The sequence below is a fragment of the Balaenoptera acutorostrata genome, chromosome 4 (genome assembly GCF_949987535.1).
Source record: "Balaenoptera acutorostrata chromosome 4, mBalAcu1.1, whole genome shotgun sequence".
NCBI classification, from domain to species: domain Eukaryota; kingdom Metazoa; phylum Chordata; class Mammalia; order Artiodactyla; family Balaenopteridae; genus Balaenoptera; species Balaenoptera acutorostrata.
Genome location: NC_080067.1, coordinates 91,820,799 through 91,845,597, shown reverse-complemented (window position 1 = coordinate 91,845,597; position 24,799 = coordinate 91,820,799). Strand labels below are relative to the sequence as shown.

The 24,799-nt window shown below is 37.7% G+C and overlaps 1 protein-coding gene across 2 annotated transcripts in view; it reads right to left on the bottom strand.

Moving 5' to 3' along the window:
- The window catches only part of CD200R1 (CD200 receptor 1), a 32,808-nt gene extending 26,943 nt beyond the window's left edge, over window positions 1-5,865 (bottom strand). For both annotated transcript variants that reach the window (XM_007181928.2, XM_057545540.1), the window contains exon 1: window positions 5,598-5,865. In XM_007181928.2, the coding sequence (XP_007181990.2) occupies window positions 5,598-5,664 (67 nt within the window). In that variant the 5' untranslated portion in view covers window positions 5,665-5,865. The remainder of the gene's footprint in view (window positions 1-5,597) is intronic.
- Window positions 5,866-24,799: the final 18,934 nt, after the last annotated feature.

Below are 24,799 nucleotides of genomic sequence, written 5' to 3'. Positions count from 1 at the left end.
CTTATCCACTAAAAAGTTGGGTTATGTCTTTAGTAATTCCTTAAACATTTCTGGGCTTTATTTGCCCATGTATAAAATGAAAGAATTTAATTTGAAGGTTTCTAAAATCCTTCCTGTCTGAAAACTCAGTACTTCTCAATAGTGTCATGCATCTCCTTTATTTCACAAATGAGGAAATTACTATTTAAAGGGGGGGCAAGTAATTTCTTAAAGATGACATAGCTAGCGGTTAGAATTATATCTCATGACAGATCTTTAAGTCCAATACAGAGATATATAAGAATCTAGAAAACAAGGGAAAGGGGAGTGAGATTTTCTTGAGAAAAATGAAAAGCACCAAAATAGTCAAGGCATGGATGAAATTTAGAAAACAAAAAGGCATTTAATAATATAATACATTTGATCTAAATGTCCAAGACAATACAACCAACCAAATCAATATCACTTGGTAAAAACACAATGATATTAAAAAGACATAGATTTGAAGAAAGTTCTACTTTGTTTATGGACAAGTAAGCTTCCACACATAACAACCACAAATTCTGGACAAAATAGAAAAACAACTATTTGAAGCCACTGGCAAGTAGAAAAAGCAAGAAGATTCTTGAGAGGTATCAATCCTTGAAAGAAAGAAAGTTTCCCATATTTACCACTTCTAGTCCCAGGAAAGGCTGCAGTTGGCATGACACTGGACAGCTAAAACTCTAATAGAAAACCCACAGTTCTCTGAAGAACAAGAAGATAAATTTTGGGGCAACCTTGGTCTCTTGAAATTGAGAGAGAGCTAGAGTTCTAAATTCTGTGTATAAACTGTACCCACCTCTCTGGCTGACCCCAAGCCCCACATGGCAGGGCACACTTGAAGCCAACTAGCTAAAGGTAAAAGCACCGAGATTTAAAATACTGTCCAAGAGATGGGACTTCCCTGGTGGCCCAGTGGGTAGGGCTCTATGCTCCCAATGCAGGGGGCCCGGGTTCAATCCCTGGTCTGGGAACTAGATCCTGCATGCATGCCGCAACTAAGATTTCGCATGCCGCAGCTAAAAGTTCACATGCCACAACAAAGATCCCGCGTGCCACAACTAAGACCTGGTGCAGCCTAAATAAATAAATAAATAAATAAATTTTTTAAAAAAAATAATGAAATAAAATACTGTCTGAGAGAGTTTTTAGTTTGAGTTCCACCAAGGTAAATGTTTTCTGGGGAAAAAAAATCAACAAAGTAATATAACAGAATATAGACTCTAAGATGTAATATTCACAATCTAAACAAAATTACTCACCCTACCGAGAACCAGGGAAATGTGGCCCATTCTTAGAAGAAAAAAAAAAACATTAAAGGGAAATCAACCTCAAATTGACACAGATACTGCAATTATCAGAAAAGGACCATAAAGTAAATATTAAACTATGCTCAGTGATATAAAAGAAAATAGACTCACAATGAATGAAAAAACAAAAAATCTCCACAGATTGAAAAGAGACAAGTTACAAAATAAATGGAAACTCTAAAATTGAAAAATACAATATCTGAAATAAAATATTCAGTGGATGACCTTAAGAGAAGTGAGAGAGGAAATTGTTAGCAAACTTAAAAATATATCAATAGAAGTTATCCAATCTGAAGAGCAGAGAGAAAAAAAAATTGAAAAAAACAACCTATAATAGCTATAGGGACCTGCAATGAAGTAGCATAGAAAGTTGATAGATAAAATATTTGAAGAAAATAGTGATTAAAAATTTCCCTAACTCTAGAGACCCCCATGAGGGGTCAGATGAGGGTCATGGTTAAGATTGCTGGTGGACTTCTCCCTCTGCTCCCTTGTCCTACTTTCCAGCTGTTTCTTCCAAGGGTCCTCGCTAATAAACATTCTCTGCTCAAAACTCAACTTTTAAAGTTTATAACTATAAAAAAAAGTAATGGTTTGATTCTTAGGAGCAGTTAGCATCACACAGTCCAAAGTCATTTCATAACCACAGATCTGCTCCCTAATCCCATTTAGGAATTATCAAATGTGTGTTGATGACAACAAGGGGGAAGAGGCAAAAGTATATATTAAAAGTTACTACATTTTAATCACTGTACAGATTGATTTTTCAGATACAACATAAAACCAAATGAAAACTGAATTATCTTATTAACTAGCACCATTAACTGAAATACTCATGACTTTATTGGGAAGGAATTTATCTACTGTGGAACTCTCATTTGTTCCCATTTCCTTATTTCTATCCTCAACCTATTAGCATCCTTACATCCAACTTCTCATCTTACTCTGCAATTTCAGAAGAGTTTCTATCCTCTTATTAAAAGTGAAGCATTCCATTTATACAGCAGATTGTCTCCCTTCCCATCTCTTCTCAGATCTTACTCTCTGTTATAGAGAGGAAGAAATAATTATCACTCCTAGGACCCAAATCCAAAAATCTCTAGAGTTTATTCTATTATTTTTATCTCTTCATGTGTACTCTCTTTGTGGGATCCTCCATCCACAAATTCTGGATGTGCTATACTTCCAAGTACTCTTAGGGATTTTCATCCTATGTGTTTGCCCTCTCTATACTGAATTTAACATCTTCCTCTGCAAAGAAACTTCCCTTCTCAGCTGCCGATGTCTCTCAGTAATATCATGGGCCTTCCTAAAATGTAAACTCAAGGGTAGGAGCTCTTGCCCCTACTTCAGAATAAAGCTTTACCAAGTGCCACTCCCACTCAGTGAGATACCGATGCCACATTTTTCTCCAAAATATTGTTTTATTATATTATTTTCCTGACTAGTGTACAGTATCCAAGTTTCTTTGTTTAGAGATCAAGGACCCCTGAAATTCAGCCTTATTTCCTGCAATCATATAACAACCAATCTCTGATCCATGAAGCTAAGAGTTCTTTTTCTCCCTGAACAACCTTGCCTTTGATCATGCTACACGTCTCCTCCTCCCACTTTCTATCTCTGCCTTTCCGCATCTATCCAAACCTTTCAAGACCCATCTCTTCCATAAAGGCTTCAATAAGTCCAACCCACCATAATTTCTCCTATCTTTGGATTTTTACTAGATTCATACACAATTTCAAGACTGACTGAAAATGTTCTCCGTTTGTTTCACCTTAACTTGATCTCTCTAATTTAGATTGCTAACAATTTTTAGGCCCTATTCCCACACACACACACGCACACACACAGACACACACACACAGACACACACTTTATATACAAGACTATATAAAGACTTTTGGTTCATTTATTAATTGTTTAAGCATGGATGTTTAGAGGAAACTACACCTAAAAATTACTATAATGTGTAAATTCACAGCTATCACAAATTAGAAAAGGAAGAGAAGACTGAAATTAATGAGGACAAACACCTTCTTTTTCTCAATTGCTTTTAATCTCTTTTTCGGTTTTTTGCAAACCGCTGAAGCTACCAAACAGCCCTGCCTTGATTTTTATCATCTCCTCTTCTTGTTACTGCCTGCCCCCTACTGGGAGATAATAACAAATGGTCAAAATTAGCCCAAGAAGAAAAAAGGTGGAGGATTCCTTCTCAGTAACTCATAATCTCAATATCTGTGACTTTTATAAACGATAGGATCTTTATAAAAGATTTTAATGGGGACATCAAAATATAATTTGAACACAAGAAAAAATCTAGAAGACAATAGAATAAAATAAAAAAGAAGAAGTGGTGTGGGGTAAAGGGAGTTTGAGGGAAGGGGACCAGACACAGGGTTGGAGAGCTTTACTCTGCAGTGGATGATTAGCATTGTTTTTATTTTTCCCTCTCAGGTATTTTCTTAATAAATCTTGTCTATCAACTACCACACTGCTTGAATTTATAAACAAATAAGTAAAACAAAAAAGTAAGTGGATTTTTAAAAATAGTATGTTGTTTACAGTGAAGTCATTAGCTCTCTTTCTCCTTTGTGAGTTTGTCTTGTATAATAAAGTGAGTTATTTCTGTTTGGCAGCATTAACAACAAAGAAGTATTAGTGATAAAGATCTAAACTCATGCCCCAAGTGCTTTGCATATCATTATTCTGAATTATTTCATGGTGAATTTATCATGCCAAATCACTGCATATAAAGTAATTTGCTTTTCCATATCTTTATCCTAAACGTTCTGATAACATTATAATTATAGAAGCACAGATTTCAGAGATTTGATATTTGTAGTATCGCCTAGTTGTGGTTAGAAACATTTTAAAATCCAAACCTTTAAAACATTAAATTCAAAATTATTGATTATGTTTTAATCCTGATCTTTTTTCTTTTACCCAAAAGTCATAGTGCAACTTGACATAAATAGCTCATTGCCTAGCTGACATTCCCTGCCAAGTTGGGTCCTGCACAGGTTTCTTTAAAAACTTTCTACAACAAGACCTCAACTATTGAAAGATTCAGATCACTTGATTTTTTTTTTTTAAGTGAGTAAATACTCCATTCAGTTTATAACTAAGTATTGGCTTAGTGGCACTTGTTAGTGAAAAGCATAATGGCTAAGTATTGAGGAAAACTGCCCATTCAAATGTTTAGTGATACTTACAGAGGTATATTATTACTGGGTATGACTGTCATATACTAGTAATGTAACCTTGGACAAATCATTTCACCTCTCTATGCCCCAGTTTCTACCTTTGTAAGATGGAGAAATGTCTTCTATGCCTGCTTCACTGGGTTGCTGTGCAGATCAGAGGAGAAAAAGTATGTGAAAATGCTCCATAGAAAAGTACAGTACTACAGTATAGTTACTTTACGTGTGCTCACCAATAAGATTAACATGCAGAAAAACAGATGTTTTGCTGGAAGATAGACAGTATTTTAAAGTCATTTATATGAGAAAAAATACTTTTCTTCCTTCAATTACCAAACTATAAAATTTAAAACCAAATGTTTCCTTGCAGCTGCTTCCATCTACTAAAAGTGAAACCTGAAAACTCCCTCCCACTCCTACCAACCCTCTATAGTGAAACCAGGACAGCCCCGCAATAGCCCCAAGTTCTCCACAACTCCTGCAGGAACCTAGACGTTGAAGAACGTATCTTCTAACCCAGAAACTGTCTCTGACAGCCCACACATGTTAAAGATAAATGCAGACCTACATCACAGATGCACCACCAAACTCCTGAACGTATTATATTTTTAAAAGTGCCTGGTCATCGAAAGTGACAAGAAAGCAATAAACTTTCCTAATTTATACTGTTAACAATATGGACATAAATAGGTTGGGATTATTATTTAAGTTTTTTAAGAGGGGGAGACGAAAATAGCTCCACTTTTTTCAGGTGACTTGAATTGCTACTAGAAATTAATTCTGTCTCGTTCAAAAAAGGGGGAGGGGGAATAAGGAAATGGGCAGTGGGGCAAATTATAGAGATATGTATAGTGTAGTAGGACACAAAATAAAATAAGTAAGACAAAGAGGAAAATAAGAATAATAAAGTGAAGTAAATTTAGAAGGAAACCCCGTCCCCCATATCTCAGATTGCATTTATCGTGCTCTGCTCCATAAGAAAGGCAAAGAAAGCTCAGGAAAAGCTTAGACCAGGTTTCTCACCAGTCATTCTCCTGTCACCCTCCCAAAGTGAATTCAAACCCACCTGTAACTAAGAAGAGAGTCAAAATCAGTGGTAGCTGAAGATCTGAAGTTATCCAAGTGCAGAGCATTTCTGTTTTCTTATTTTCTGCCCTTCACTCAGCACTGTTCCTCCACACAGGTGTAAAAGGAGCTATGGACATGGTGAGGCTCTCTTTGGTCCACTTCTCCGTGCTGGATCCTCTTAGCCCATTAGCAGCACGACACTTCTTTCCTCCTAGCCCCTTCCTTCAACTCTATGTGTTTCAGCCTGATTAGTAACTTGGAACAGAAGAAACTTCTCTGGAACTTGACACAGCAATAGATTTCCTGTATGAAGCACTGAAGCAAAGACGGAGGAAGTGGATTGATTGAGTTATCTTTCAGCTCATTGGTCCTCTTCTCACTTCTGCTGTACACAGATAAACTTTACAGTAAGGCATTGAACGTGCCCAAGATAAACTGATTTGTCTAAATTTGGTTTAAAAAGCAAAATAGGATATTTCTCTATATTTGACCCATCCTGTAAATTTCCCAGTCATCATAACTTTTAGGAGTTATCTCCAGTTTGAAGAGGTGTATAGCCTCAGTAATCAAGTTTAGAATAAAAGATTTTCCCTTGAAAATTCTTATGTAATTACTGTCTATAATGGGAGTCACATACAACTCTAGAAGCATCATAAGTGTATTACTTTCCTATTACTACTGTAATAAATTACCACAAACTGAGTGGCTTAAAACAGCACAAATTAATTATCTTACCATTCTAGAGGTCTGAAGTCCAAAATAGATCTTATAGAGCTAATATAAAGGTGTTGGCAGGGCTGTGTTCTTTCTGGACACATGGAGAGAATCTATTTTTTGCCTTTTCCAGCTTCTAGGGGTCACTTGAATTCTGTGTCTCATGGCTGCATCATTCCCACCCCTGTTCCTTTGTTATATCTTCTCTGGTGGTAACTCTCCTGCCTCCCTCTTATAGAGACCTTTGTGATTACATTGGACCACCCAGGTAATCCAGGATCATATCCGCATTTCAAAATCCTTAACTTAATCACATCTGCAAAGTCTCTTTTCCTGTGTAAGGCTACACATTTACAAGGGGTTAGGACACGGACATCTTTGGGGGGAGCATAATACTGTCTATCACAATTCAGTACTTATTCCCATTCACTTTCATGTTGGAAGAGCTAGAATGATCATTTGAACCAAATTACAAATAAATACTCATCTTTAGTTGCCACACGTCTGGAATTTAGAGTTACCAAAAAAAAACACAAAAAACACCTGCCTTAATGTGACTATTCATAGGTATTTAGATTATGTTTGGGAGGAAAAAACTCCTCTATGTGCTAAGAGTTTCCTACCCCAAGGCAAAACTCCCCAGGAAGGGGAAGAAAACATTGCAAACAGGAAAAAAATTAAATAACATGCATTTTTTTTCTTTAAGCTAGCAGTTCCATCTTGCCTCTTGCCAAAGAGTAAACTATATATATTTCCCCTCTTCCCCTTCTCAAGCTTTCCTTCCAGTGAGTCAATTTAAGACAGTGAAATCAGGTGCTTGAGGGCATGGAATACTTAAAAAGACCATGGGTTGAGTCTCTGCTGGACGATTACTAATCTGATGATACTAGGCAAGTTTCTTAACTGAGTCTATGACCTAATATTTCCACTTAATATTATATTGATATGAGCATTTTCTCATGTCATCAAAAATTCTTGATGATCATTTATGTTAATGCCTGTTCAATGACACAGCCAAAACTAAAGCACAGAAGGGTTACATGATCTGCCTGAGGTCCCAAAGTGTCTTGGTGACAAAGCTGGGAGTAAAACTCACATTTCAAGTTCACTAGCCCTCTGTTCTTTCCAGTTAACTCCTCTGGTTTGAAATTTCAGGCAACAACTTTAAATAGACACACTCCTATGCCCTCATCTCAGGTCCAACCACAATGTACAATCAGCATTTTAAGAGTCAAGTGCGCGGTGTGAAAAACCATAGAATTCTCAAAGTAGATTTGGCGGGATGAGACCTTCTCTTCACACTCTTACATCCCCTCCATCCCAAAACCCCATCCCCCCAACCTCCCAACTCCCACCTTGACCTCTTATGCAGAGCAAGTATTTAGAAAAACAATAAAGAGACCAAGAGTTTGTCATCATAACCATCCACCAAACATAAGCCGTGAAAGTCAACAGAATGAGAGAAAAATGTGCTTGTCTTGTATATGCAGGTCTCTGAAAAATCTCAAGGATTCTCCTTAGGTGTGCTCCTTGGGTCCCAAAAAGCAGAGCAAAAGATGGAAACAAGATCAAGAGAAAGGTACCCCTCAAACCAGAAACTCAAAACCTTTTACTCCACCAGTCTTCCAACTCCTCTTCAGTACTGCCAATTACGAATCAGTGCCCACAGAGACAAACAGAACAATGTTATGCAGGTTAATGTTGTAGTAGCCAAGACAAAAAGGCCTAGTAAGCTTTAATAAGTTAGAGCTGCTTTAAGACATAATGCCCCCAAATTTGCACTGTTGATTTACTAAAAAAAAAAAAAAAGATTCATCTGCCTATAAATGCTTTTGAAGTAAACTTCTTCCAGTCAGGTGTATCTCTTTGTCTCGTGTCACAGTCATGCTTAGCCACAACTGAAACCAGTCAAGAAGATGTTGTCATCTTGCCCTTGGGACCCCTCCCCATTATATAAAGGCTTTGCATGGACCTTGAATATTTACTGCACAGACTCTAATGGCCTTTTATTTCTGACCCCTTGTTCTCCATTGCCTGCTCTTTCACCTCTTGGATTTGAGTCTTGACTGCCTATAACTGAAGTACCTGCCTGCTCCTCCTTCCTTAGCTGAATTTTCTGGATGTGTATCCTTGCGGTAATGGGCCAATGCCTACTTGCCTTGTCATTTTTGCTCTCTGTGAACATTCTGGCTTAGATATGTGGCCTGACTTACCCTTCCATTTGCATATGCATACACACGCGCACACACAAACTCACATGCACACTACTAAACACTTAATCCCAAGTCCCTCAGTTTACCCTGTCCTACTGCCACCCAGTTGCTAATGTAACTATTTCATGGAGGTGAAAGAACAATGCCCAACAATGTGAAGAATTTCAAAGAATTCGAACTCTACAATGCGCCACTCTTTATTTTATTTCCTCCCTGCCCTCATGGTACAATGGTTAGAGATCTAAGGCTAATGAATTACCACAGAGCCACTATAATTCAATCTATGATTGCATAAAATGACTGGTCTCCTAGCCATTTCCTATTTCCCTATTCTCTAATTCACTTTTCTGCAATCTTCCCTGACCCAAGCTCTGAAGACCCATCTGAAGTCCTGGATCTTCTGCCATGCACAATCATTAAATGTACTGATGAGTAACTTTAAAAAGCCTCACAGGGCTTCCCTGGTGGCGCAGTGGTTGAGAATCTGCCTGCTAATTCAGGGGACACGGGTTCGAGCCCTGGTCTGGGCGGGTCCCACATGCCGCGGAGCAACTAGTCCCGTGAGCCACAACTACTGAGCCTGCGCGTGTGGAGCCTGTGCTCCGCAACAAGAGAGGCCGCGATAGTGAGAGGCCCGCTCACCGCGATGAAGAGTGGCCCCCGCTTGCCACAACTAGAGAAAGCCCTCACACAGAAACGAAGACCCAACGCAGCCAAAAATAAATTAAAAAATTTTTAAAAGCCTCACAAAATGTATATTTCTATTTTTTACATTCTACTATGTCACTGATATTTACCTTGAAATTTTTCACTTTGAATATAAGCTATACCTCCATAATTCTCCTTTAAAAGTTAGAAGATAGATAAGAGCTAATCATTATTTTTCAATATAAGTTCATAAATTGTACAAAAAGAAAATTTAGAAATAAATATTGGAAAATAAAATGTATGCAATATCAAATAAACAAGTAAAACCAGAACAGAGAAATTAGTAACCACATTTTATATATTTATATTTTGTTAAAATATCAATCCTAGACCTCACTGGTTGTGTCCATAGTAAATAGTTAAGATCCTGTTCTACGCATTTTATAAATATGGCCTCATTTAACCCTTTCAACCCTATGAAGTAAAAACATTATTATCCCCATTTTACAGTTTACTAAAATCAGAGATGTTAAGTAAATTGTCCAGTCATACAGCTAATAAGTGATGGAGATAGGATTCAAGCCCAAGAAATCTCACTCCAAATCTGTCTATTAATTATGTGGCAAATTACTTTACTACCTATTTTTTAACTCTGTCTTGACTCTAATACATCTCCCACACTTATCACCCTTCCTAAATCTATTCATCTATTCACTCATTCTTTCTTCCATTTGTGCACTCTTACAACTTAATAGTTTGTTTTGAAGAGAGAGAGAGAGAGAGATACATGGACGTATGGATGGAGGGAGAGAGGGAGAGACAGAGACGGAGAGACAGAGAGACAGAGACAGAGAGAGAGGGAGAAACTCTGTGCTCTGCCTCTAATCACTATTTGCAGTAAGATCACTCTCTGCTGCCCCCTGGGGATAATTTGGTAAAACCAAAGCTAATGTTTTTACAAACAAATTTGTTAGCAAATTCAGTAACAGCTACACTTTGAGATTTTGATTACAAAGTATGTTAACATTCTAACATGTTACTCCACTTCCCAAAGAGAACTTGGATATGCGGGAGTGGCAGGAGTGCTGGCCAGAGAAACATCCCTTTTCTGTGGCATTAGAAAGGGGAGGGACAGCTGGGGACCTACCCAACCCATTTCCCCCTCCTTCCAAACTCCTGACCAGCCCCTCAATCAGTGTTTGAGCCTCCTAATTCTCCTTACGCACCCCTTGGTGAATCTTGGTGACGATTTTGGCAACTTCGGGTAAAACTGGCAATTCTCAGAGAAGAAAAAAAAAAAACACTTCAGAGGAAGTTATGTTATTTTCATCTATGAGTGACAACTGGGAAGGGGAAGTCCAGAAGAATACAGAAATGAATTGAAAAGAATGAAAAGCCAAGTCATATACCTTGGTTAAAACCAATATCCAGGCAAAGTATTCTCAAAAGAGACACTTAGTATCTAATTTCCAAAACGCCCTAATTACTAGAGTCAAGAAGGAGCAGGAACTTTTAAAAATAAATTTTCCAGACTGAGCTAAATGGGATCACCTTAAAAGTTTTAGACAGTATTAAATTAATAAATTATTTCTGTGCAACTTTCTGGTAAAAGAATATGAAACATGAAAATTATATCATTCATAGAAGCTGGTATCTCTCTACAATTTCATTCAATTTTCAATGGAACTTTTTCAGGGAAATGACAAATGTTCTGTTGACCATGGTTTTATTATATCAGTGGCTTAAAATTTGTATTCCCAAACTACATATTTGACCATACTGTCTATCTTTTATAACATCGTATAATGTTTTCAATGATTAACCAGAATGTAGTTTAAGTTGGTTAAACTCTCATTAAATTTGGAAGTTTAAGAATGTTAACAGGGCTTCCCTGGTGGCGCAGTGGTTGGGAATCCGCCTGCCAGTGCAGGGGACACGGGTTCGAGCCCTGGTCTGGGAAGATCCCACATGCCGCGGAGCGGCTGGGCCCGTGAGCCACAGTTGCTGAGCCTGCGCGTCTGGAGCCTGTGCTCCGCAACAAGAGAGGCCGCGATGGTGAGGGGCCCGCGCACCGCGATGGGGAGTGGCCCCCGCTTGCCACAACTAGAGAAAGCCCTCGCACAGAAACAAAGACCCAACACAGCCATAAATAAATAAATAAATAAATAAATAAATATTAAAAAAAAAAAAAGAATGTTAACAATTTTTTTCCTAGTTTTCAGAGTAGCTGTTAAGACCATGGTCCCTAAAGTTGAACTTCCTGGGTTCAAACTTCAGTTTTGCTGCTTAGTTTTTGATTACTGCATTTTTTTTCTGTTCTAGAATGTCTATTTGATTCTTTTTTTCAAATCTGCTGTCATTTTTTAATTTCTCATTTTCCGCCCAAATTTTTGATTTTGTCTTTTGTCTCCTTGAACATAAAAAGAATGTTTTAAAGTATCTGAGAATTCCAATGTTAGAGTGGCTGTGAATAAATCTCTATTATCTATTTTTTCTATTGTTTTCTTTCTGTGATGTCGGGTTTCCTCATATGCCAGGCATTGTGTGTTGTTTTCCAAAGTGTAGAAATAATTTGAGGCCCTGTATGATTTTATCTTTCTCCAGAGAAGATTTTCATTTACTTCTGCCAGGAATCTGAACATTAGCAATCTGGCATCATCTTAATCCAATGTTAAGGACAGATTTTCTAGGCCACCAGGGGCCTGAAAGCTGGGTTGCAGTCTATGTGAAGAATGGTTTTACTTTCTCCTTGCCTCCCTACCTCTCCTGCCCCAAGAAACTGTGAAGCACTACTTAACTTTTCAGCCAGCTCATCTAGATCAACAACTATCCCCAAGGTAAAAGTAGTTACAAGTGCTAGCCTCACCAATCTGTATTTCTTTCTTTTTCTGGATCTTGACCAGGTAATTCTGCATCACCTTGTGAGTTCTCTGATACCTTCCAACAGATTTATTATTATTATTATTATTACTATTTCTAGCTTTTCTCCTTGTCTTCAGTGAGAAGGTTGGTCTAAATTTCTATCTGCCATTACCGGATATAGAAGTCTTATCCTTTGATTCTTTACTTTTCCTTATCTCTCACAATCCATCAGCAAGTCTTTTTGTTTCCTCCTTTAAAGTATTTCCAAGTGGCCGGGGGCGGGGGTGGTGGTGGGGGTGGTGGTGTGATGAATTGGGAGATTGGGATTGACATATATACACTAATATGTATAAAATAGATAACGAATAAGAACCTGCTGTATAAAAAAAATAATTAATTAACTTTAAAAAAAAAATTTCCTAACTTGGCCATTCTACCAATCTCCACTGTACTGGATCAGAAAAAAAAAAAAGAGAGAGAGACTAAAGTTCTTAATTCAAAAGCACTTTTTTTAAAATTTAACTTGTGGACAGTAGCAAAAAGATAAACAGATACCAGAAGCTGAAGAACCCTTGCATTTGGTAGCTGCTCCATTTTATCACAACTTTCCGCAATCTGCTCTATTAAAATCTTTGTTTATTTTGGTCACTTGTAGACTTGACTATGTTAATGAAACATAAAAGCTCAGATATTCCATACATCAAATTTAAGAATTTTAAAAGTGGTAAGTCCTACATTATTTTTCCTTGAAATCATTTATGCTGTATTAATATCTGTCTAAATTATGTTTCTGTGACTATTTTCCTACTAGTGACGTTTCTTTCTTGTATGCTTTAATTCGTCTTATTTAATATACTGCCAATAATTTTGGAGTGGTTTAGTATGACTTGAAAGTATGTCTAGGGGAATTTTCTAAGGAATATTTTCACGATCATCTCACATTTGTTGGTGGGGGAGAAGGTTATGAGACTGTTTGGATGTTGAATGCTCTGTATCAAAAAAGGAAGTAGATAAGATCTATCTGGTTTAGTGTTTCTATATTTTACTTAGGTGAACATGATAAAGCAATCATACCTATAAGAAGTGGTGCCCTGGTTCTAACAAATTTGTCCTAAGCCAATTATGACTGAGCTCCTGCTGGAGATGCACCAACCTTGGGGAGAATGAATCAGAGATGAGCTTCACCACCTGTTGATATATAAACCCTAATTTTTCAAAATGAAAACCCAGAACCAACGGCAGTGGGAACACAGCAGCCACGCTTCCATCTTCCAAAGCAAATCATCACCACAGTATCTATCGTGAGGCACCTCCATCCAGAGGGAGGAAACCTGGACCATTAGAATGTCTTGGGAGATACATTTGGAAGAAGGGATGTGGGCAGTGATGTGAAGGGTAGGCTGCTTTTATCTTTGTCCATTGTGCATGTATTAAATAATCTCTCTTCTAAGATAATGCATTTTATGACTGCTTAAATTTGGTTTGCTGACATGAGAGGATCAAGAAAAAAGAGAAATAAACTATTACTACCGCTAAAAGAGTTAAGCTTTCCCAGGAATATGTCATCAGGTATTTAACTTAAATTTTAACTTGGGCCCATTTGGAAGCAAATAACAACTCCTTGAGCCCTGGGGTATCAGTATTATTGAGAATCAGACTCAATACACTGATTGGAACTAGTTTTGGGGAAGTGACATGCTGAAAGGAATCTTTTTAAAAATCTTATTTATAGTCTCTTATTCCACTGTTATTCTTCTTCCAAAAGATTGTTCCTTTATTCAAGTATAAAAATTAGGTAACTCAGTTATGCTCTATATACACCAATTTGTATCTCTATTAAATGGGATTAAACACAATGACTTTAAGAGGCCATTTGAAATAATTCTCCTAAAAGGCAAAGAGATGCATGATATAAAATATACTTTCTATAAAAAGAAGCAAAAAATGGAGAGGGATCAAAATATACTTTTAATGGTTATTATTATAAAAGTAGTATCTTCTTTGCGAAAGCAATTTAAACAGTAGCACAAAGTTATATAAAGTAAAAAATGAAACTATTCCTCCAAATGCTCCAATTTCTACCTGCCTTCCCATTCCCACTCTCCATTTGTGGTAGGCAGAACAATGTTTCCCCCAAACATGTCCATCCTAATCCTTAGAACCTGTGAATAGGTTTCTTATGGCAAAAAGGACATTGCTAATGTGATTAAGTTAAGGAGTTTAAATGGGGAAATTATTTTGGATTATCTAGTTGCGTCCAATATAATCACAAGGACCCTTATAGGGGAAAGAGGGAAGGAAGCAACTCAGAGTCAGAGGGATGAAAGACGCTACGTTGCTGGCTTTGAAGATGGAGAAAGGAGACAAGAGCCAAGGAAGGCAGGCTGCCTGTAGAAGCTGGAAAAGGCAAAGAGGCAGATTCTCCTCTAGAGCGTCTAGAAGGAACAGAGCCTTGCTGACACCTTGATTTTAGCCCAGTTAAAGGTATTTCAGATTTCTGACCTCCAGAACTGTAAGACAATAAATTTGTAAGACAAAAGTTGTTTTAAGCCATTAAACTGCTGTATTTTGTTACAGCAGCAACAGAAAATTAATACACTGTTTAACCAGTGTTATGCCTGTATAGTCTTCCACAATAGGTACAAAGGTCTGCTATGATTTTCTTTTAATATTCTTTCTCCTTTATCAGTCCACTCCTAATATTTGTTGGGCCCACATGAAAATACAAATGGAGGCCCACATAGCACATGTCTAAATATTTTAAAGTTATAAGTCAAGCTAACAAATTGTTAAATAAAGTGTGTTTTATTCTCCTACCTTAACAAATAGAACTTCAAAGCAAAAAAGTTTTAAAATATAAACCTATGATTTGGGGCTTCCCTGGTGGTGCAGTGGTTAGGAATCTGCCTGCCAATGCAGGGGACACGGGTTCGAGCCCTGGTCTAGGAAGATCCCACATGCCGCGGAGCGGCTAGGCCCGTGAGCCACAACTACTGAGCCTGCGTGTCTGGAGCCTGTGCTCTGCAACGGGAGAGGCCATGACGGTGAGAGGCCCGCGCACCGCGATGAAGAGTGGCCCCCGCTCGCCGCAACTGGAGAAAGCCCTTGCACAGAAACGAAGACCCAACACAGCCAAAAATAAATAAAATAAATTAAACCTATGATTTGTATAAGGCCAAATGTTGGCAAAATATCAGAGATGGTCAAATTCAATTACTATTATGTAAGTCTGAGTCTTCTCTTGATGGTCTATGTTTGAAAGAGTCATAAAACATATATAATTCATAAGCCATTGTGTAATTATGTCATAAATCCTTTTCTTGTTTCTATACAATTCAGTTTTCCTCCTCAGTAAACTGACCATTAATGTGCTTTGCCTAGCCTTTTCTCTTTCTACTTGAGTTAACTATAATTTTTGTTGATATAATGAAGTTCCTTATATTCAAGATGTTAATCACCTCAGCTACTGCTGGCTCGGGCCCACCCCATCTGTCTGCTTCCAATAGTTTAAAAGAAGTTAAAAGGCTACATATTTTATTTTAAACTTTGTCTCAAAGACAACATATAGAATTACCTAATGAATTTGAACGTTGCATTTTCATTGTGTTTGTTGTTTACCAATGTGAGAATCGTATCATTTATGGGTTAAACTATTTATATTTATTATATTGCTGTGATATTAGATCATATTTCAGCCATCTTATTTCCAGTTATCTATTTACCATACTTTTAAAACTTACGCATCTTTTTCTAGTACTCCCGTTAGAAGAATTCCATTTTCTTATTCTATTTTTTTTTTTTAATTATTATTTATTTATTTATTTATTTATTTGGCGTGTTGGGTCTTCGTTTCTGTGCGAGGGCTTCCTCTAGTTGCGGCAAGCGGGGGCCATTCCTCATTGCGGTGCGCGGGCCTCTCACTATCGCGGCCTCTTTTGTTGCGGAGCACAGGCTCCAGACGCGCAGGCTCAGTAGTTGTGGCTCACGGGCCTAGTTGCTCCGCGGCATGTGGGATCTTCCCAAACCAGGGCTCGAACCCGTGTCCCCTGCATTAGCAGGCAGATTCTCAACCACTGCGCCACCAGGGAAGCCCTCTTATTCTATTTTAAAAGATCTACATCCTATTTTTATTCTTACAGTGGATAGCCCAACTTAATAAGATTCAGATTTATGCTTATTTTTTCTATAAAGTTTTAAAGTTTATCAATATCTAAAACTTCTTTCCACCACGAAGCCAAGACAAATACCCAAGCTCATGTTCATTTTCCTATGGTCTTGTGCACCTCCAGTACACACACACCTCATAATGATATCCTCTGCAAACAGGCTACTCAAAATATGGTCCCTGAACCAGCACTAGTGTACAAACTGTTTGATATCAGTTTTGATATTTTTAGAAAAAAGAACTTTGTGCCAGAGTCTAAATCATCTGTATTTCTAAGCACACAGTTTAGTCCAGCTTACTTTTCTTTTTTCCCTGACAAGATATTATCAAAAAAAAAAAGGAAGCGGTGTATTCATTTATATTCCTGCATATGCTTCTTGTCTCATCCAGATGGATAACAAACACTTCTTGGACTTGCACTTAGAGTAGCAGTGGTTTAGACTAGAGTTTTAGTTCTGGGTTGTTAGAATATGCTTTTGTGTGTCATTGCTTATTTAGTCAACAATAAAATATACTGAGCTTGATGTTCATTTTCTCCAGTGCTTTAGTAATGCTACTTTATTATTTTCTCGCATTCAGTGCTGCTACCCAGAAGATTTAATCTGACTCCTATTGCTTGGTAGTTGACCTGCATTTATCCTCTGGAAATTTTTAACATTTGCTTTTCATACTTGGTGCTCTAAAATGTTAATTTAATATGACTAGGCATAAAGTTTCTTTCATCTATTCTGTTGTATGAGCCCTTTCAAACTGAGGTTTCACATCTCCCATTCTCGAAATTTTTTCAATAATTATTTTTTAAAATACTAACTTTTCTCCATTTATTTTACAGTGACTCCAATAATACTGATACTAACATTTCTTCTTCTACTCCCCACAGCTCTTAATTTTTTTATGTTTCATTTTATTACCCGTCCCCAGCACTTTCCTAGACTGTTCTTTAACTTGATCATCCAGCTCACCATTTGTTTTGGCTGTATTCATTCTGCTATTCAATTATCAAGCCCATCCATTGAGATGTTTACTTCAACAATAATACATTCATATCCAGTATCTCCAATTGGTTCTTCTTTGAAGCTTCCTGTTTCATGTTTTTCATGTTCCCCCTTATCTCTCTGTGAATATTTACTGGTTTTATTTTAAATTCTGTGTCTACCAGATCTGTTCACTCTGATTACCTCTAGAATGATTTTTTTTACTTTTATCTTTTTTTTTTTTTTTTTTGGCTTGTGGGTTTGTAATGTAAGTTTGTGAGCTCATATTATCATGGTAAAATCAGTTAGCTACATTGGCAAATAACAGATACAGATACAGGGTGAGAAGAGTGAATTAAGCCCTAGCTTGTAGTAGTTGGGCAGTAGAGGGGTACCCCACAGCATGAAGACCATCTTGCATTACATTCTGGGCTCAGCCACTCCTTCTATGCCCTCCACCCATGAGATCTGCCTATCAGGTAACTGCCTTGTACTTCTATCCAAGCATCCTTTCTAAAAGTAATCACAAAACATTCTTTGAAATGTATTGTCCAGCTTATGAAGGAGGGTGAGTAAGGAGGTTGGAGGGAATATTCCAGAACCTAACTGCACTCAACTGCAGGTAAATACCCCAGGATTCACTTAGTTACCCTAGGCTCTGCTGTTCATACCAATTCAACCATTAATGTTAACTGCACTGCTCTTAGGGTCTCCATACTTCATGACAGGTAGATGGCACAGCAATGTTGATTATAACCTCCTTCAGCATGAAGAGTTCTAGTTTTGCCATGTTTCACTCAAATGACTAGAGCAGGTTTGTCCCACCTTTCTCAAAAATCTCTAGAAAAGTCATTTGTATTTAGAGCAAAACCTGAAATATAGCTTTTCTACAAGCATATGATCTCACAACAAGTGCAGATAAGAAACTCCTCATTAAAAAAATTTTTTTTAACCTTTTAATCTATGTGCAGAAAAGAGTTAACATAGCAGGCCTGTGACTGCTATCCTTAAAAAGGCTTGCTTGCAAGATTGGCATCTGAGAACTTGATTAGGAAACGTCCCCTAAATGATAACAGTGGCTCAGTGGACCTAAACTGTTTGTACAAACAATGTGGTTTAGGCTGAACATCTGCTTTCCTTCTGTGAGTCTGGAATTTCAGTGACCACAGTCAGCCACACAAGCACTATGTGCTATATGACCAGCCCATGATAAAGCACTGGAGTCCTAGGCTCAGGTGAATGTTCCCAGTGGACATTTCACACATGTCATTATAGTTCACTGCTGGCAGAATTAAGTGTATCCTGTGCAACTCCCCTGGGAGAGGACTCGTAGAAGCTTGTGACTGGTTTCCTCCAGACTTCACCTTGAGTGCCCTTCCCTTTACCAATTTTGCTTCGTATCCCTTCACTTGGATAAATCGTAGCCATGAGTACACCCATATATTGAGTTCCGTGAGCCCACCTAGTGAATCACCAAATTTGGGGAGTAGTCTTGGGGACCACTGACACAATCTACCTGTGAGTGAGTTAAAGAACCTGAATCTATCTCAACATCTCTGCCTCTGGAATGTCATCTCATCTATTCAGAGTGCCAGAGAACACACCATTCACTTCCAGTAAGGCAATGAAGATATAAATTAGAGGCATACTATTGATACAATGTAAACTTGCCCATCAAAATGATCTTGCCTAATAGGTAATAAGAATTAAAATGTTAATGAATTATCTGTGAGAACAGCAAAATGCTTTTTTCCAACAACAAAAATAAAAACTGAATAATATAAAAACACAAGTTGAAGAGAGTTCTAAAATATTTTAATAGCACTAGTATGGCAGAGAGAGCAAATATGCAGTTACAAGTGAGAACAACTGACTACATAAAACAACTGTTTTTCTCTTTATTGAGAAAAACAGCCTTGAAGGAAGTGAAGCTCTACACTCCTCCTCCTCCAAACCCAAATCATTCTAAGAACTCACCTCCTACACATGATCAAGGTCTGATATTTAATCTCCAGATCTTTCTAGAAATCTGTTAGTACAGTAGGCATAACCTTAAAAGAAGGCTCAAAAAGCTTCTCTGAAGGAAAAAAAAAATCTCTCTGTTAGAGATATTCTCTAAAGATACATTAATGAAATATAAACTGAAACTAAGTGATTGATGAGCTCCCAAAGAAGAGGATTATAAGAATTATGTCTCTGTTGTTTCTTGAATGATGGTCAAATAATAAATTTCAAGAATAACAATTTATAACCTAATTAGGAAATTAGGTGGACAAATCATACATCATGTTACATATGTGTGCCGTAAATTTGGGTCAACATGTTAGGTGATATGTAATTTAATTTTTTAATCAGCTGTTGCACAGAAAAATTTAAAAAGTATAATTAAATGCATTTTTAGTTTATAGCATTCACTCAGATAGTAGTTATTACAATTCAAGCAATTTAAGTTACACGTGGAAAGCTCTTCCATGTTACTCTCATTCATACAATGTGTCTTCCTAATACAAGACTTTGAGATCCAAATTAGATTGTAACCATGTTTTTCTGATTCCTGACACCCAGATCAACTCCTGGCATGGCACGCAATCAATAAACGTTAATTACTGTTGTTTAAAACAAGGGGGAAAGTATGGTAGGAAAAGGTCTTGTGTAAATTGGACACTGAGACCTAATCCATTACCTCTTTCTGCGTTTTCCTAGAATCTCTGCCCTTGCTTCTGTTAGAGCTTTCAAACCATTTCTAGCCTAGGATGAGAGTTAATCTATGTGTATTCTATGCTTGCTAACTCTCTGATGTCACCGATTCTGCCTACAATGTTTTCCTTCTTCATGTCTTTGATGGATTCTCTAAACTTAACACTTACAGGACTTGGACATAAATTGAGATCACTCTGAATTCTATGAAGGTTCGTTATAGAGACAGACATCACTGAAGGAATAACTGAGATGATCCTGTCCTAATGGTAAGATCTCACCCCTGTTCTACCTATGTTCCTTCCATTCTTATTAGATAAACATGACAGTATAACTATAGCATTTAGGTCAGATAGGTTTTAGCAATGAAAGCTGATTCTAAGGAGTGTGTATAAAGTATGTAATACCTTTCCAAATCATATTAAATAGTAAAATCTTGTTAACTTTGTGGTGAACTACCTCCTAATCTGTCGAACAGGAGATACTTTTTCTCAGAAGGATGACTATAAACACATCCTGAACTCTGCTAATTTTCATAACATAACCAGATTAGTGACCTTTACCAAAGATCATGAATATCCACTGGATGAGGAAATATCCAGAGTGGAAGGAAGATTCTTAAGCCTCCTAAAGTCCAGCTGTTACATTAAGGGAGGGTAATAGTTTGGCCCTGCTTAACCTGCAGCCACAGGCAATCTAAGCCCTAAAGCTTTACCATGACTCCTCTATAATAGGGTTGAAATTTACATAGGACATTCCAGCTATCCTGCATGGTAGTCTGAGGGCTCTGAATTTACACAAGGAACCACACATCATCTTAAAATCTCTATTCAACAGGACTCTTGGCTGCCATCAAATCCAAGTCAAATCAGTTTCAGTAAACAAGGAGAGGAGCATACTGACTTGTGTGATTGGACAGCAGAGGGACAGAGAACATGATATTCAACACAGGTCATCAGGAGTCACGCCACCTCCCATCCCCACCTCTCAATACTGTTTTTCTTTCTGTGTTAGCTTCATTCCCTCTTAAATCCCCATAGGTATCCTTCATGTAGCAGTGAAGAATAGCCATCAGCCATCATGAGTGTTGGCCTCACATTCCAACATCATGACACAGGTTTAATGGTAGAGCCAGCTGCCTGTCCAACTTTAACATAATGACTGGCTTGGTTGCGATCACCTGCACATTACCCAAGTAATCGTTATTGTCATAATGCACACAATGTATAACCAAATCCCACCTCCTGCGACCAGAAGAGTGGAGTTCTTTAATTGATGGGCCCATTAGAACCACATAGAGTGGATGTAGGAGGGTCCTCCCTACACAAGGGATGCCAACCAGCTAAAAATAACTTATGCATACATTCACTTCAAATGTCTATATCGAAGCCAAAGCTGGCTAGAGTCACTGCCAGCATCCATCTTTTTTACTCCATCCTGGCCACATTGGCCTCCTTGCTATTCTTCAAACAAGCCATACACACTCCTGTCTCTGAGCCTTCACACTTCCACCTGGAATACTTCTCCCAGATAATCATATGGTTATTCCCTCACTTCCTTAACATCTGCGCTCAAAAGTCACCTTATCAGTGAAGATCACACTAAAATGGCAACATTCCTATGTCTCTACACACATACACATCTAACCTCCCTACCCAGCTTTAGCTTTTTCCTAAGCATTTTTCATTATCTAATATACCCTTATTTTACTTACTGTCTCAAGACCATAACATATGAGAACAGAAACTTTTTTGTTTCATTTACTGTCTTATACCTCCAGCTCTTAGTACAGTGCCTAGCATGAATATTTGATGAATGAACAAATGGTGGAATTGACCAGGGGTGCCTTATCACTCTCAGTATGAGATAATGTACACTACAGTATTATACAGGAAGGAGTACAGAACAGTACAGTCCATGAATACAGTCCTCATTTATCAGCCTCCCTGGGGTACCACAGCTTAGCGAGTATGTCTTGACCTCAGTGCTGTGGAACTAAACCAAGTGTGCGTTTTCCACAGTTCTCTGGGAGGAGTGCTAAGATGCCCTTAGATCAATTCAAGCCCTATCTCACATACTTGTTATGTCTATGGAATCTGCATGACTAAGTAGCTGCTTGGTTTCCTAATTCACACTCCTTTTTCCCACTAGGACTTAAATCCTATTCTGAATGGTATCCCTGACACCCTGCCTATCCAGGAGGATCCTGACTCCCAATCCAAAACCATTAGTTAGGGTACTACTTCATGCAGACAGACCACCTGGAACCAAGATGCTGCCCACAGTCAGAGGCAGAATATTGCCAGAAAACAGATAATACTATTACAACATTCATCCACCAGACTGGATTCCCTTCAATATTGATTTGGCCTGATTTTCCTGGACTTTGACAATTCCCTGTGTACCCTATGATTTCCATTGCAGCTCCACATGGAGTTATTTCCCCTACACTAATTCCTCCGGTTTCTAGCTTTTTCCCTCTGACTAGCGGGCCTCACAGTTATGAATGCCTCATGCAGGATTACAAAACGAGTACTGTGATGTCTATTAATCCCTGAACACCTCTCAAACCCTTGTAAGAATTGGCAAAAGTCCTTCATGCTCGGGTTTATGTCCACACCTGGGACCCCAAAGTTAGAAATGAAATAGCACATATGAAAGCACTTTCAAAGTTCAGAGTTGTCTGCAAATGTACCCACATACACATTCAGTGAAGAAAAGATATACTATTTAATAAATATTGTTGAGACAAATGGCTAAACATTTGGAAAAAAATAAAGCTGAATTCCTAGCAGACTCTTTTCATTATAACAAATTGCAATTATATTAAATATTTAACTGTAAAAAAATTAAACTACTAGAAGAAAAGATAGGTTCATTTGTTTATAATCTTAGAAAATTTTTCTAAACATAACATAAAGTTTAGAATACATAAGAGACTGTTCAGCTTAGCCAACTACAAATTAAAAATCTGTACAATCAAAAGTACTATTAGAAAGTCAAAAGTAAACAAGTTGGGAAAAATATTTTTAAAACATGACAGACAAGAGATCAACATTCTCAATAACGAAACAGTTACTACAAATCAAATTTTTTAAAGTGAATAACCTAATAGAAAACATGATGTTTACAACAAATAAATACAAATGACCAAACAAAATCTCAAAATATGTTTATCCTCTTTAATAATCAGGAAAATATTAACTAAAACAAAAAATAATTTTTTTTATTTTTTCATCTATGTATGGCAATATTATATAACATTATAATACCCTACTTTTATAATGCCTGTTTTGATGCTAGAATACTCTGTTATTAGGGAGTAATTTGTTGCAATTTCTTTAGATGATTTTTCTACAGAAATATGAAAAATAAAAGTGCACACACCTTATGCACCTATCAAGTCCTCTTCTAGGAATTTATCCTACTTCCACAAGTGTGCAAAGATATCTATTCATGAGTGCTCACTGTAGCATTGTAATAACAAAACCTAATTAGTGATCAATAAGACACTGGAGAAATAAACGGAATAATATGCCTCCATTAAAAACAATCATGTAGGAAAATGTCACTATGACAATGTGAAAACCACATGTGAACAATGATAACAAGAGAAGAGGCCACCCTCTCATATCTAACTAGTGCTTGGAGTGAATGAGGACTTTGTGTTTTTATGGTAGTTTAGGGTTAGTTTGCTTTTTGTAAAAAAAAAAAACAATCATGTAGGTCGGTACGTATTGATATAAAAAGACTTCCAAATATATTGTTTAAAAAATTTTAAAGGCTTGGGCTTCCCTGGTGGCGCAGTGGTTGAGAATCTGCCTGCTAATGCAGGGAACACGGGTTCGAGCCCTGGTCTGGGAGGATCCCACATGCTGCGGAGCGGCTGGGCCCGTGAGCCACAATTACTGAGCCTGCGCGTCTGGAGCCTGTGCTCCGCAACGGGAGAGGCCGCGCGCGAGAGAGGCCCGCGCACAGCGATGAAGAGTGGCCCCCACTTGCCACAACTAGTGAAAGCCCTCGCACAGAAACGAAGACCCAACATAGCCATAAATTAAAAATAAATAAATAAATAAAAATTAAAAAAAAAAATTTTTAAAGGCTTTAGAACAGTATTTTGAGTTAAAATACATACATGGTAATATATATATCCAGAATGTCTGGATGTTTACAATGAAGTGTTTTCTTTGGAGGAGTGAGACTAGAGGAAGGAGGAAAGCCTCAAAGCCTAATGCAAAGATCAACAAAAAATTAGCCGGCCGGCAGGTCAGACTACTCTCCAAGTCGTTGGTCCTGTTCATTAACTTTTGTGTAACATTAATTCAAGAATTGCCCTTACTAGTCACTGAACAACCTGGGGAATCGCTCAAAAGACCGTGCGTTAACATTGGTATGCTGTTTGCTGCTAAGGTTTTAGAAGATCCATCGTCTTTTAAGCAGGAATATCTTACAGATATTCATTTTATCATGATCCCTGTATCTCCCATTCCAGCAGTGATCGGTTTGAACTGCTTTGAAAAGAAACTTTTGAAATAAGATGTCATTACGTAACTTCAATGAAACAACTCGAACACCTGTGCAGACTTTTTTTCTTTTATTCTGTAAGAAATCTCTAAAATTTAATGACATTTCCTGCAACTATAGAGAAGGCTGAATGAAATATGAACAGGCGCTTTTTCAACTACATTTCTCACCAGCCCTTTTCATTTTTGCGAAAGTGTTTTTCCTAGTGATTTGTACAACGTCAACGTCCGTGAGACAACCAGAAACTGTGAAGAGCAAACCGGCCTGAAATCCACCAGAGCTTCACACGTTTTCTTCTTCATTTGAGCCTCAAGGCTCACACAGCCAGATATGTCTCTTCACCTCTGAAAATCGTTAAACAGCCTCCCCACAGCGACATACAAGTCAAAGGCACAGGTGTCAG